The sequence below is a fragment of the Ambystoma mexicanum genome, chromosome 4p (assembly GCF_040938575.1).
Source record: "Ambystoma mexicanum isolate Mex_15411 chromosome 4p, UKY_AmexF1_1, whole genome shotgun sequence".
Lineage (NCBI taxonomy): Eukaryota > Metazoa > Chordata > Amphibia > Caudata > Ambystomatidae > Ambystoma > Ambystoma mexicanum.
In genome coordinates, this window is record NC_090927.1 from 1083578403 (window position 1) to 1083591903 (window position 13501).

Sequence of the window (13501 nt, forward strand, 5' to 3'; positions counted from 1 at the left end):
TAGTTGTGTGTCTGTGTGTTCGTGTCCAAGTATCTGCACGTGTCCGTGGCTGTTGGTTTGTGGCATTGTGTATCATTGTTTTTCGGTGGCCTAGAGTCAGACGGCGACTGACTGTGCATTTTGTGTTGGTGCATGTTGGAGTTTCTCAGCATTTTGGGGCGTCTGAATTGACATGTGTGCATGTCACTGAATAACTATGTTGCTGCCAGTGTTAGTGGTTGAAAACTCTTGTCACTGGATCAAAGTAGTTGTCTTTGTGTGATGTTGATCTTATCAGATTTTTTCTGTGCCAGTGTACGTGTTGATGCATGTATGTAAAGGGGACACGAAGTCAAGTTGCAAGCTACTAGGGGAGAACATATAAAAGTCCCTTGCCACCACAATTCTATACATACACACAGTACACCATTTCTTACTTGCCAAGAGTGAAATATCAGCCAGTGGCAAGTGCACATTTTACACCCTGATGTACATATGACTTTATTGCTCATATCGATGGAAGCTCGTCCGTGGCTCTTGGGGGATCTGTCTTCTGGCACCCTTCCAGCCTGTAAATGACTTATTTTATTCCCTATTCCTACTGATATTTCAAAGACTCCCGTACGACACGCTTTCTGGGCTTTAAGAAGAGAGCTTGACATATGCCGATTCTAAGTGATCCGGCCGAGGCGGATTTTGCCGCAGCCGGAAAGTTCGCATGAGAAAGGTGCGAACTACCAAAAGTTTGCACCTGTCTCATGCAAACACACTTACATACTACGGGGGCTGCAGGGGTTTCCACCGCAACCCCCGCTCACTATACTATATAGTGCGAGGGGGTTGCGGGGGAAACCCCTGCAGCCCCGTATTTATTGTCGTTTTTTTTTTTTTTTTGCAGATGTGCTGCGGGGGTGTCCTCCGCAACACCCTGCTCACTATGCCACACAGTATAGTGAGCGGGGTGTTGCGGGGGACACCCCTGCAGTCTTTTTTAAACCTTTTACACTGACCTTCAATACTACCACCAAAGGTTCGAACTTTTGGTGTTCGAACCTTTGGTGGTAGCATTTTTCGGTCGTTTTGTACGGTCGGACCTTTTTTTTCGGTCCGATTGTACAAAACCCATATGCCACTATATATGTCAGCGTTCTGGCCATTTAGAGGTGGCATGACATACAGGGCCTCAGCCCAAACTTTGCAGAGGCACACGTCTGCTATGTAGGAGCTTGTATACATAACTCAAAACAGCAACACAAATATTGTGACACAATCGCGATAATGAAGTTTTTTCAGACTACCAACGGTGCCCAAAAAAACCAGCGTGGTATAGAGGAAAAGTATATGACACAGTTGTGTGTATGGGGCATTCTGCACATCGAGGATCGACAGGTTGGGCTGGGCAGAGCCTGCATGCGAGCAATTCTTTTGCTAGCCCCATCAGCCAATCAGCGTCTGGCATGTGGCTGATTCCGTCCCAGCGAGTTCAGTCTTTTAAAGGGGGCCATGACATCCTCCACACTGCATGCAAGCACTTTCTATGTTTTAGGAAAGTAGGATGAAAGCTCCACCCACTGGCCTTTTGGGGGGGGGGGAGGCAGGGGAGCCTGAAACCCATCTGCCATTTCCTTAGCCCTGTTGGCCTATCAAAGGTGATTCTGACATACTTAACTCGTCTCGACCTTACTGGCCCTTCATTATAAAAACAGGTGTTTTATTATTACCCTTAGTGTTTGAGCCATCAGCCCTCCCGCTGGTCAAGTGGGATCAGGAAGCAAGGGGCGGCCCTAACAAATCACAAAACAATATTTGGGCGTGGAGCCTAAGAAGTCTCTGGTGCATCCTAAGAATCATGAAAGTTAGGCCAATGTAGCTAAGGATGTGGCCCCACAGATGTGATTTGAATTTTTTTTCCTGGCATGACATGGAGTCAATTCTCTGTTAAAGGCTGTAGCGAAAGTAAAATAACCAAGTAAAAGAATTGACCAAAAAAAAATTCAAACGTAAAAAGGAGATTAAATCCAAATAGGTTTATGGAGGTTACAATACCGCAAGTCATTTGAAGGAAATCCGTAATTCTTATACATGAAATCATTCTCATGACAAGAAAATAATATATTGCAAAAAACCTGCAATTTATTCTCCGTTTGATATTTCCCTTCAGACTTTTACAAAACAATTTAACTCGAAATCTTTCAAACCAATGACTTAATACTGAACATGACTGCCAGAGACATCTTCTTAGGGAAGACCAGTATTGTTGATCATCTTACATTGACTTTTAGCACCGGGGAAATCTGGTTGGGTATCCCATTCTCTGGAGCGATTATTGCACCATGCTGGGGCTGGGCCCAAGCCCACTGAAAGACCTGTTGAGTCTTCCTCATCTTTGATGTCCTTTCACAAGCGTGACTGTGACGGCCTCAGGTGCGCAGGAATGGTAATGGCACAAGACCGATATGCAATTGGCTCTGCATCTCTCCTGGTGGCATTTCAGAGGTACTGGTTTGAAGCATGTATAGCTTATCCTCTTGTGCACTAGATGTTCTTGCTTTTCAAGCCTGGCATGGGTCATAGCCTCCTTCTATACTGCCCTGTCAAAGTCACCCAACAGATTTGAGTCTGTCCCATTCCTACCAGCTTTTTATAGGGATCAGGAAATTTGACTACCACTGCTCCAGTATAAAAGTCCTTTCAGATATATTGGCTAGCCTTCTGACGGACCCTTCCTCTGTCACGTGCCTGCCAGTCATCTGCATGCAGTGCTCTTAACATGGTGCCTCTCCCCTTTTCACTTTTCTGCGACACAGGATCCTCATCTCATAGTTATTTGATTGAGAAATTCTGCCTACGAAACTGATCAGCGCCTCCTTTTCCAAGTAGCCTGATTGATATCATCTCTGTCAGAGCACTGGTGTTGTGCACTGGAGATATGTTGGTTGGTATATTCCTCTGTGAAACAAAAAGACAGTGATGTTAATTTGGTATCGGGTAATATTATCCCCACCAATAATACCGCCATATATATGGTCGTGGGGTAAGGCCATAGCTGATATTATTGGTCAGGATAATTAATGGGTTAAATGGGAACAGGAGTTGCGGGGGTGTCCCCTGCTCCCTTTTAAAAAATATTGGGGGTTGCGGGATCGTCCCTCGCAGGTTCCATGGCTTAATATTGCTGCAAAAATATGGTGATATTTTCGTATGGCAATAATTTTGCGGGTATATTGACACATGAAACTGTCAATTTGTGGTCTCTGGTTGTCTGGGTATGTCTTAAGGTGGCAAGTATGGCCTAGAGAAGATAGATTAGGATTTGGATATAGGACAGTGGACTTTGCGTTGGACATCCTGACAGTCAGTTTCATTTGTTAGTTTTGTTGAGGCTGGGAGACCCCTGCTAGAGTTAGGGCTAGTTAGGATTTCACCCCCCCCTTTTACTTTGAATAAAAATCTTTACCAATAAACATGGCACCCTTGTGTCCGACTCTTACGCCGACGCCCTCACACTGTCCAGTGGCTCCTGTGTCGATCATGGAACATTTTGCATTCGCAGTGGATTTTGGTACTCCAGGGAAGACGCAGATGGGTTGAAGTTAGTCATAGCTGCCAGCAGTGTGGTTGGCACTGTGTAAATAGTGTCGTTGGTGTCCACCAGCTGCATACATTATTTTAAATTATCCCGATATTATTTTTTTGGCATGAACTTGGTGCTAGCCGTGTTCCAATAAATGCATTGCAGCCTCATCGGAAATTCCTTGCACCGCACAATAAAAGCAGTGCAGTACGGAGAATATTTCTTAGAGTCCCATTGCATTTATTGAAACCTGGCTGAAATTATACCTTCTTTTACAGTCAAAATGCCTTTTACAATAGGAATCTGATGCCTATTACTACCTGAATTAGTCGCTTTTGGAGTCACCTATAAAATAGAGCAGTAATGCTCATGATTTGAAAATAGTTAATGTTAAAGGTTTTTATACCGCACGTGGCCCTCGATACTCTGGCGGTTCTGTGAAAATATGGGGGGGGGGGTAAGGTTAGTGAGAGGAGCGGGAGAAAGAGCAAGGGAGCTATGTATGATGTGCTGTTGTCACCTTCAGATCGGATGCACCGTTCACTGAGCCTGGGTGTGAGATTCGGGAGGCGGACATCGTGTGGTGTGCAAGGTTGTGTGTGCTCTGTCTTGTTGCGGTGTGTGAGGTATGTGCGGTTTGCTGGGCCGAGAAGTTCTGATTGTCTTTAGTGCAATATGCGGAGGGTTGATTGTTAATAATAGTTTGGGTTGTTAGTGGCCTCAGCTGACCCACTTCAGCTTTTCGGGTAGATTATTTGTATCTTCCCATCGTCAGTTTGCCCTTTCCAGTTGTCAGTAAGTCGCCTCTGTAGTGAAGGGATCCTGCGCTACACTGCTACTCTGTCGGTTGCCTGAACTCTGAGTGCAGGTCCTATTTCTGGCTAGATGCCGATTCCCTGCCCAGAGGGGGATCAGCGGCGGGCGGAAAGTTCTTTAGCTGAATTTCCTTGGGGAGGTTGAGTGTGTAGTAAGGCGTAGGTGGTGCTTAGTCTAGTTCCTTCTTGTTTGCTTTGCATGTGGTACGCCTGGTGGTGAGCCTCCCTTTCCCTCCCTGGGTTTCCCTTACCCTTCTTCACTGGCCCTAGCGTTTCTAGCTTATCACCCTCTCTTTTCCCGGGTGTTCGACATAGTGTCAGGGGGTATGTCAGGGGGGGGGGGTGCTTATCTTTCCGTTCCGATCCCTCATTCTTGTTTTTCCTGGTTACTTCTCCTTTTTCCCATGCTTGGTTGGTCGTGAGGTGTGCGGACACCATTCAGTCGGTTTCATCGTGTTGGGAGTTGAAGAGCCAGGTTTTCAGCTATTTCCTGAATTTTGTACAGTCCTTCACAGTTCGCATTTCCCTTGGAAGGGAGCTCCATATATTCACAGCTAAGCAGGAGAATACTGAACCGACCAACATGTTCATGTACCATTTGGGTTCACGGCACATGTCGTTGCAGGATCTCGGGGTTCTGGTTGGTTTGGAGACGGAGAATTCCTTTGGTATGAATAGTGAAATTAGCAAATGGCATAGCCAATGCCCTAAACTCCTATCCACGCCTTCACAGTTCCCAAAGTGCAAAAATACAAGAAAAAATGTACAAGTGCAAAATATCAGCTGGGTCATTCCTACCGCACATCCCAAGCATCAACAAAAACTCAATACAATTAGGTTTTAATTTCATTTGCGAAAGCAATGTAATCTATACCTTTGCACAATCAACATTGTGTGTAGTTAGCTTTCCACTGTTAGGTGAACATTGCAAAGTGGTAGCTTCTCACTGTGCAGGTGACCTCAGCTGCACAGCGACTGCACTCGCAGACAAGGCACAGCACTGTGAAGCCATTCAAATGACAACTGTGCAGTACACTCCTTTTAACTGGTACCCAGTTCCAAGTGGATACCGGAATTTCCGTAATACTACAGGAGACTATATTAGAAATCTGTAAAGCTGCACGTTTCCCAGCATCAGTTCTCCTTACCTGGGGAATTACTGAAGCCCCTGAGAAGCCTAATGCATGCAAGAGATATCCAGCGCTTCTGAGGCATGGCGCTTTGCTGGCAGCGCACGTGACGTTGCAATGGTGGAACCTGATCTACTCTTGCACCGCTTGTGTCAATCCTGGCTACAGAATGTAGCACTACTTTCCAAGGGGAGGGGGTCAGAAAACCTAGACCCTTGTTACAAAAGCTTAGTAGACACACGTTTTCTGTTGGAGAGAATTCTTAGAAGGGGCTGTCGCACATGTAATAACTTGTGGATAAGGCACCAGTTCACATCCTCTGAGGGCATGCGAAATTGGATGAATATTCGTATACCCAATGTTAAGCTTGTATTTATTTATTTATTTGCATTTTTAAAGTGCTCACACAGCCCACGGGCATCGAGGCACTGTTACAGGAATATTATTTTTTTTGTTGCTTAATTAGAATCTAAGGTAGAGGACCGTGCAAATGCACCAAGATTCTCACCACGATCACTCTCCTTCTGTAAAAATGACATTGTGAAGATAATCATGAAGGCCAAAAACTCGAGAGCCCCTGGCCCGGACGGCCTCACAAACTACACCGTCAAGCAGCATCCGGAGATCTGGGTCGAGATTTGTGTCGCCTTATTTGAAAGAATAAATAAACTGGGTCGGTCTCCTAGATCTTGGAAGACAGCAATTATCGTGCCGATTTTTAAACAAGGAGACGGATCGAATCCGAAAAACTATCGGCCGATAGCACTGCTGGACGTATTGGGAAAAGATTATGCCACTCTCCTGCAGCAAAAACTAGTGGAGTGGGCAGTAAAAACATCACATGTAGACCCCCGGCAGGCTGGCTTTGTTAAACAAGTAGGCTGTTCTCTAAACCTCTTGTTATTGAATTTTATAAAAATGGAGGCCCTGAAATCAAATACTACAGTATATGTGGCGTTTATTGATTTCTTAAGCGCCTTTGACACTGTTGACAGGGGTCTCTTGTGGGCCAAATTGCAACGGTGGGGTTGCCCCCAAGATCTAGCAGAGGCTATTAAGGAGCTTCACTCAAACACATCCATCAAAATCCACTTAGATCCATCTGGGTTACTATCAACTGAAATTAAAACCTACAACAGAGTAAAACGGGGATGTCCGCTTGCTGCAGCTATATTCAGCCTATTCTTATCAGATATAGGTATTGCAATAGACGCTGTAAACTCCTTTCTGCCTAAAGTGAATAATTCACAGGGAAGTTGGCTGCTTTACACCGATGATCTAGTAATAATGGATGTAACACCGGTCGGTCTACAAAGGAAACTCGACGCCATACAATGCTACGTAAAAGAAAATCGACTGCTGATTAACACCAAAAAATGCGAGATACTAGTATTTAAGAACATGAGAGGGCGTGTTTCGAAAGGCGAAAAAAAACTTAAGATGGTTTGTAAATGGGGACGGAATGTCCACACCAACTAGCGTAAAATACCTGGGAATGGTAATAAGCTTGTGTATCAACGACGGACCATGGATCTCAGACACAAAAAGGAAATGTGTTCAGCTGGTGAGTCAAGCCCTCATTATGAAAAGGAAATTTGGGAAATTTTCGCTTGAACCGCTGTGGCTGTTTTACCAACAGAAAGTTATTCCTGTGTTGATATACGGGGCTGAAAATGCGCTGGGCTGTTCCCATGAAGTATGGTCCTCCCTTGAGAACCAATTCTGGACGAAAGTTCTAGGCTTCACAAGGGGGACAAAGACTGCTTGCATAAGATACGAACTAGCCCTAATATCCATCCAGGCAAGGATTGGCTGGAATTTGCTATCCCTGTATCGCAAAACTCGCTCCCGAGAAAACCGTCCTCAGTTTGAAATTCTTTACAACAGACCAGTATCAGAGCAGAAATTGGTATCCTTGTGGTATGCTTCCTGGTAGAATTCGACATCACGCCAACCTTGCTGCACGAAAACCCTAATGCCGCAAAACTGAAAATCTGGCGCCTCGATTGGGATCGAACCTGCACAGAAAGAACAGCAGCAACGCTGATGACAGATGCGCCTGCAGAAGCTTGCGCTTTTAATAAAGTCCAATGCTACATTTCCGTATTCCCGGACCCTAATGCTCGTAGATGCTTCATGTTAGTTATTTCGACTGAACTTGTTTAAAACCAAAGAACGTCTAAGAACCTGGAGCTGCAATAAGAACCTAAACCCCATGTGTAGATTTTGCATAAAGGAAGCGGAATTACTGAAGCATCTAGTGCTTTTCTGCACTAATCTTCGAAACGAGAGAACCGTGTACTTGAGCCCTTGGAGCTCAAGCCACCCGTCCTTGTGTGCCGACGATTGGTGGGGTCACATGTACAATGGAACTGATCTAAAACTCTTAATCCCACTGACGCACTTTCTAGTCATAATTGAAAACCGGCTGAGCTTGAACTCTGGTGCACAGGTACCCGAACGTGTTTAAAGGGGACTTGGGGAAATCTGATGCTTTTACATTCAAGGAAGTGGGGATTGGGGATTTCTGAACGGGGATGGGAACTCGTGAAGTTTGATGCATGTTTGTTTGTCTGTTCGAAAATGATTTTAAAGGTTTGTACAAACCAATAAAATTAATAAAAAGTTGCGTATTTATAACGCGCTTAAATACCCAGAGGTTTCTAAGCACGGACCCGGGGATCGAACCTGTGTTGCTTCGTGTCGTCTGGCTTCCAAGGCGAACACGTTGCGTCCCGGGACTTTCTCCCGGGACTTGTATATTTTACTCTCTTCAAAACATGTGCAATCTGTTTGCTGCTTTAGTTGGTATTTTACAAGCGTAGCCAGCATTCTTATGTGAATGACTATAAGAATCAATACAGGTCAGACATGGTCTTCCCTTACAGCAAAAACAAAATGAAATGACGACATAAGTGCTGGCTAATGCACTCAAAATAGGGCATTTTACACACATTTGGATTCAGATACCAGTGCCAGCCTCTTTCAGAATCTCAATGAATTTAGATATTGCTAGTATTTAACTCTTAAGCCGCGACCCAATGAGGTCTAGCTTTATCGTCCCCCCATTTTAAACTGCCTGCCATGCAATCTAAATATTATTCCAAAATGTAACTCCAGATAAGAATTATTTCTATGCAAGTAAAAAGACGGTTCACAGGTATTTGAGAAATGGCATATTTCTTATAAAGTAACCATTGGCTGTAGCCAGCAATTCCCATAAATGAAAATAAGCAATTTTGCCATACGGGCCACCTTCACGCTGGGCAGCACCAGAAGAGGTCTGTGGAGGGCACAATAGTGGTGTGAACACATCACCAGATCAGCAAAGGTGGCATAAGGTGTCGGAGCCACACGTGCCTCTTAAGCCCACTTTTACTTTGCTGAGTGTTTGCCTGACTTTTACACAGGAACGCTGCTTGTTGAGAGCACCACACCCAGGGTTTGGTGAGCCACGAAAAAGAATTTCCAAACTTATTGAAAAGGTGCATCTCCTCTGAATGATGCTACTACACCCATTGCGCTATTCTCCGTAATTCGTGTGAACTACAATTGTTTTCAAACAATGGAAAGACTAGAACATTATTTCCCCAGTCTGATGCCCTTCTTACCAATTAAGTACATTTGCTCCATCGCCGTTTGGGGTGGGAGCTGTGTCTTCGTAGCTGAACATTGCTAAGTGTAACCGTCCCTGCCCATCCCCGCCTGCAGGGATCGTTAGCTGTGCAGGAACTGCACTCTCAGACAATACACGACTCTGTACTGCACTAAGTGCCTTCAGCATAGCTCTATGCATGTTGCTCCACTTTCATGACAGCAGCCCAATATCCCACACCCCACACCCAGTTGTCCTGCCAGCAGTCACAAATTCACTAACATTCAAACAGCCCCCACCCAGCACATACCCAACAGATAAGTATGATTTTACAGTATTAGTTTTTTTCTGCCAGAGTAATGGCTATTTTTCTCCAACTTATTGTACAATCTTACCATGAAATGTTTGTTTCATTTATTTAATTGTTTTTTTATAACTCGCCGAATACCATACCAGAGTTCTGTTTCTAAGCGCGGATCCGGGATTTGAACCTCTGTTGCTCTGCTAGGCTTGCTTCCAAGACCAGCGTGTTGCCCCTGTGATATCCTCCATACACTAAATGTTCAGAGTACAGACAATACAATTCTCCAGCATCACAAAGTGCTTGGGCTATTGTGCGCTGTACAAATGTCATATAACATAACTTATGCAAAGCTTGATATTGTAACACCATATTAAAACATTTTCACCAAAACCACTGTTTTTGTTAAACCGAGATTTGTGAATTTGCGAAGCATTAAGCCATTTTGTTTCTGCATCGGTATTGGAGCAGAAATAGCTGCTTTATACAGGTCTTGTCGGGAAATTAAAAGCAATGCTTGCAAAGAACAGCTTATGAACTAAGTCCTGTGCATGTGTACAGAGGGGAGAGCACATGGGCTGAGAACATGGAAAGTAAAGGAATGCACTTTTAGGCTTTGAAGCTGGAAGTCTGCAAGTCATTGGAAGGGCAGCCTGACGCAGGCTCCTGCCTTTTTTAAAGTTGCACCAACACTGTTTATGCCAGTGGTAACCTGTGGGCATAGCGAGCAAAGCAATTCCGAATCTCTCTGCCTGGCATCAAGTACACTGTGGCTGCTTTTCTAGCATGGGTTCACTCCATTATGCTTAAAGACCTTTCAGTGATAAACACACAACCACGATTGATCCCTTTTGAAATGATATTCCTTCAATAGTTGTCAGTCGCAAATTTGACCTGAAGACTAACATGCAAATAGGTTCATGTCAGTGACAACATTTCCTCAATCCGCCTGGTGGTTGAAATAAATGCAGTGAATTTTCCAATAAGCTAATTGATTATCAACATAATCCCTTACTGCGTGCCAGGTGAATGTGTCAGTGCCACGCTGACTTATCTGCTGTGCATGCCTGTTGGCACGATTTGTTCACCAGAAATGTCTATCAAATTACCCCCAATTTCTTAAACAAAAACAATCCACCACTGCAGTCCAGCTCACATCTGATGGACCTTTTCCAGAATGTCCAAGGTTATGCGAGGGAGCAGGGAAGTGAGAAGGGTGGAACTAGTGCTTTTTCCTCTTCAAAACCTCCAAATAGTGAAATGGGGGGAAAGTAAAGATCTCCCCAAATTCAACATAACGGCAAAACCTTCTTGCATTGGTGCAAGGTCTGAACTATGTCTCATCTTCTAAAGAACGCCCTCGCCAGGACACTAATACAAATGTTGTGATTCACAAAGATTTGCCCTGCAGCAAGTTACAAGGTGTGGGTAAGCATCTGCGATTCACGCCCGTTACCTCATAACTACTTCACAAATCTGTAGATGTACTTAAACAAATCATTGTTTGCACATTTGCTCAGGCATTTTCGCCAAGTTGCCCACGTTCTAGAATTTGTGGCTTCAGCATAAAGCAGCAGCAGTTGCAATTCGGATATGTCCAATGACCTATCCAAATTTGCTCCAGTGCAAATCTTTGTGAATCAACCTAAAGTCTTCCAGGAAGTCTCCCATTGCCTGAACAACCCCTTTGAAAAGCTGACATTTCATTTCGAGGCAAGTCCTTTTGACTACAAGTCCTTTGGAGGTGGTATCATTTAGTAGTTTGCGTTTATCGCCGGTTGGGTTATGTTATGCCTAGCTCTCCCATTTACAAACCTTGTGGTCCTGATGATCTTTTTGCTTGCTTGCTGAATTCCTAAGTCATGGTAATACCAGGGTTGGTGAGGGACAGTCCCAGCTGGGCTGGGGGTGAGGAGGGCGCTCATCCCCATCAATTTCCAATGTATATTTATGAACTGGTGGTCCTAGAAAGGGGTCAGAGACTTCTCAGCACTCCCCATCACCTTCCAGTTTCTCTTTGATTAGGTGATGTGTGTGCACGAATCTGTGTGAGATCCTGCCTCATGTCAGGTACTGAGCATGGCTATTCCCAGCTACTCAAAGTTGCAAACTGCTGACACAGGGTCTGGGTTTTGGGGTGAGCGGCAGGTAGGAGGGGTAGGCTAAGGTAGCCTGTGGCGCTAATTTATTGAGCAATAAGTGTGTGTGAGTACGACATTGCAGAATGGCATGCATTTGACGCATACACATTATATGCAAATTGGAATCAATATAAAACTTGCATGCAGAATGGTATACCAATTTGGAAACATACAGTTGGCTGTCCCTTACTATGACTTGCCAGGGTGACATTGCAGTGATTGGCTATGTCAGTTGCGAAGTGCTTGTCGGTTTGCACTGTTTAATTTCCCATGTAAATTGCATGTGTTTTGTTTCTAGCACCAAGAGGCCTTCATTGTGCGGATGTGTGAGCTCCAATTTTTCTGTTTGACCAAATCAAATGACTCTTATTTGAAATATATGAAGTCATAGTCCAAAGTTGCTGAAATGTTGTGGCACCACACTCTGACAAAGTAAAGTTTTTTGTAGCATGCACACAAACGATTTTATTCTGACCGAATTCAAAATAGTTTAATGTTTCACTTCCCATTTTTTTTTTTTTTTTTAACCAGTCCAGAGAACAGTCTGATGATGAAACGGAAGAGTCCGTGAAGTTTAAGAGGCTTCACAAGCTGGTGAACTCGACACGCAGAGTTCGGAAAAAACTCATTCGCGTGGAGGACATGAGAAAGCCCAGCATAGAAGGTAAACCAAATTGTGCCTATATGATTACATTAAATGTCATAACAAAAGCACACTTGGATGTTCTGCCTCGTACCCACGTAAATCATAGGTTGCCTGCTTGAAGTTGGAATCGGTTCTTGTTCTTATTTGATACTGTTATGTTTTGACTCTTCTGTACTGTGCAAAATCCCCACCATAGTGTACATTAATAGTACTCTGGCAAACTGGAAAGGTTTGTATCCTACTCTGACAATAATGTAGTGTTTCCACTTTGGATGCATTCTGGTCAGTGCCCATCACTTTCTCCATGACTTGCACATGGCAATGAGGTCATGGTGGGATGCTCACTCCTGATAGCAAAAGTATATAACGAAGAGTTCTGGTGGGACCGTTTAATGGAGGGTGAGAGACGCCACGAGACCATCGCGGTGACCCAATTTTTGCAGAACATTGATCTAACAAAGGCATAGATATGAATGACAGAATGTTTGTTAGTTTCATATTTATTTTTCCTTCCCTGTTCCCTCTCTCCTCACTGGGATTCCTGGGACATAAAAGCATGGACTTGTTCATGAAGGATGTAAGAATTTTTTTGTAAAAAAATGTGAAAACATTTTTAATAAAAAAAAATTAAAAAGTAATGTAATCTGGCAGCCACTGTAAGATCACCATGGTCTGCTCTCCCATTCCAACACATAGTTCATGTACGCGGGCTTGGTTTTCTGAAACTTCCTAGCCATCAGCATATATTTGGGGAAGACTGACCTGCCCAGCATGATGGCACTCAGGAGCTAATGCCAAACATTTTTAAAATTTTTATAATCCTCCCTGTGGCGAGGAGAAAATGGTATTGACGGGACCAATATGGGACTGATATTGGTACCTTAAAAAGCGATAACATTTTTTATTTTGACATGTGAAATATTAATGAACTAGGTATGTGCTTGACCGGTTACACGATTTCACCTGTGCTAAATCCCAAAACGTACACAGAAATGTCCTGTCAAGCCGGTACTACCTGTTGACGCGCATCGGATGAAATGCTTTTATCGGGCGAACATGACATGTAATTACCAATGTATTTTGTCTGACCAATTGTGATGGTGTTGTCACACTTGATAGTCCGCTTCATCAAAAGATTGGTCACAACATATCTGAAGAAGTCAGAATGTTCCTGTATACTGTACATCGCAAGAACGACAATTCCATATTAGCACGGTAGAGTTATGAAATCCACCTCCTAAATTTAGTGACCCTCTACCGTTGGTTTGGAGGCCATTTTTACTTCCAACACAAACATACACTTTGTGAAATAGCCTCTTC

At 44.0% G+C, this 13501-nt stretch overlaps 1 protein-coding gene across 5 annotated transcripts in view; it reads left to right on the forward strand.

Moving 5' to 3' along the window:
* The window catches only part of SASH1 (SAM and SH3 domain containing 1), a 673306-nt gene that overhangs the window by 538724 nt on the left and 121081 nt on the right, over positions 1–13501 (forward strand). For all 5 annotated transcript variants that reach the window (XM_069606667.1, XM_069606665.1, XM_069606666.1 and 2 more), the window contains one exon: positions 12067–12199. In XM_069606667.1, coding sequence (XP_069462768.1) covers positions 12067–12199 — 133 coding nt within the window. The remainder of the gene's footprint in view (positions 1–12066; positions 12200–13501) is intronic.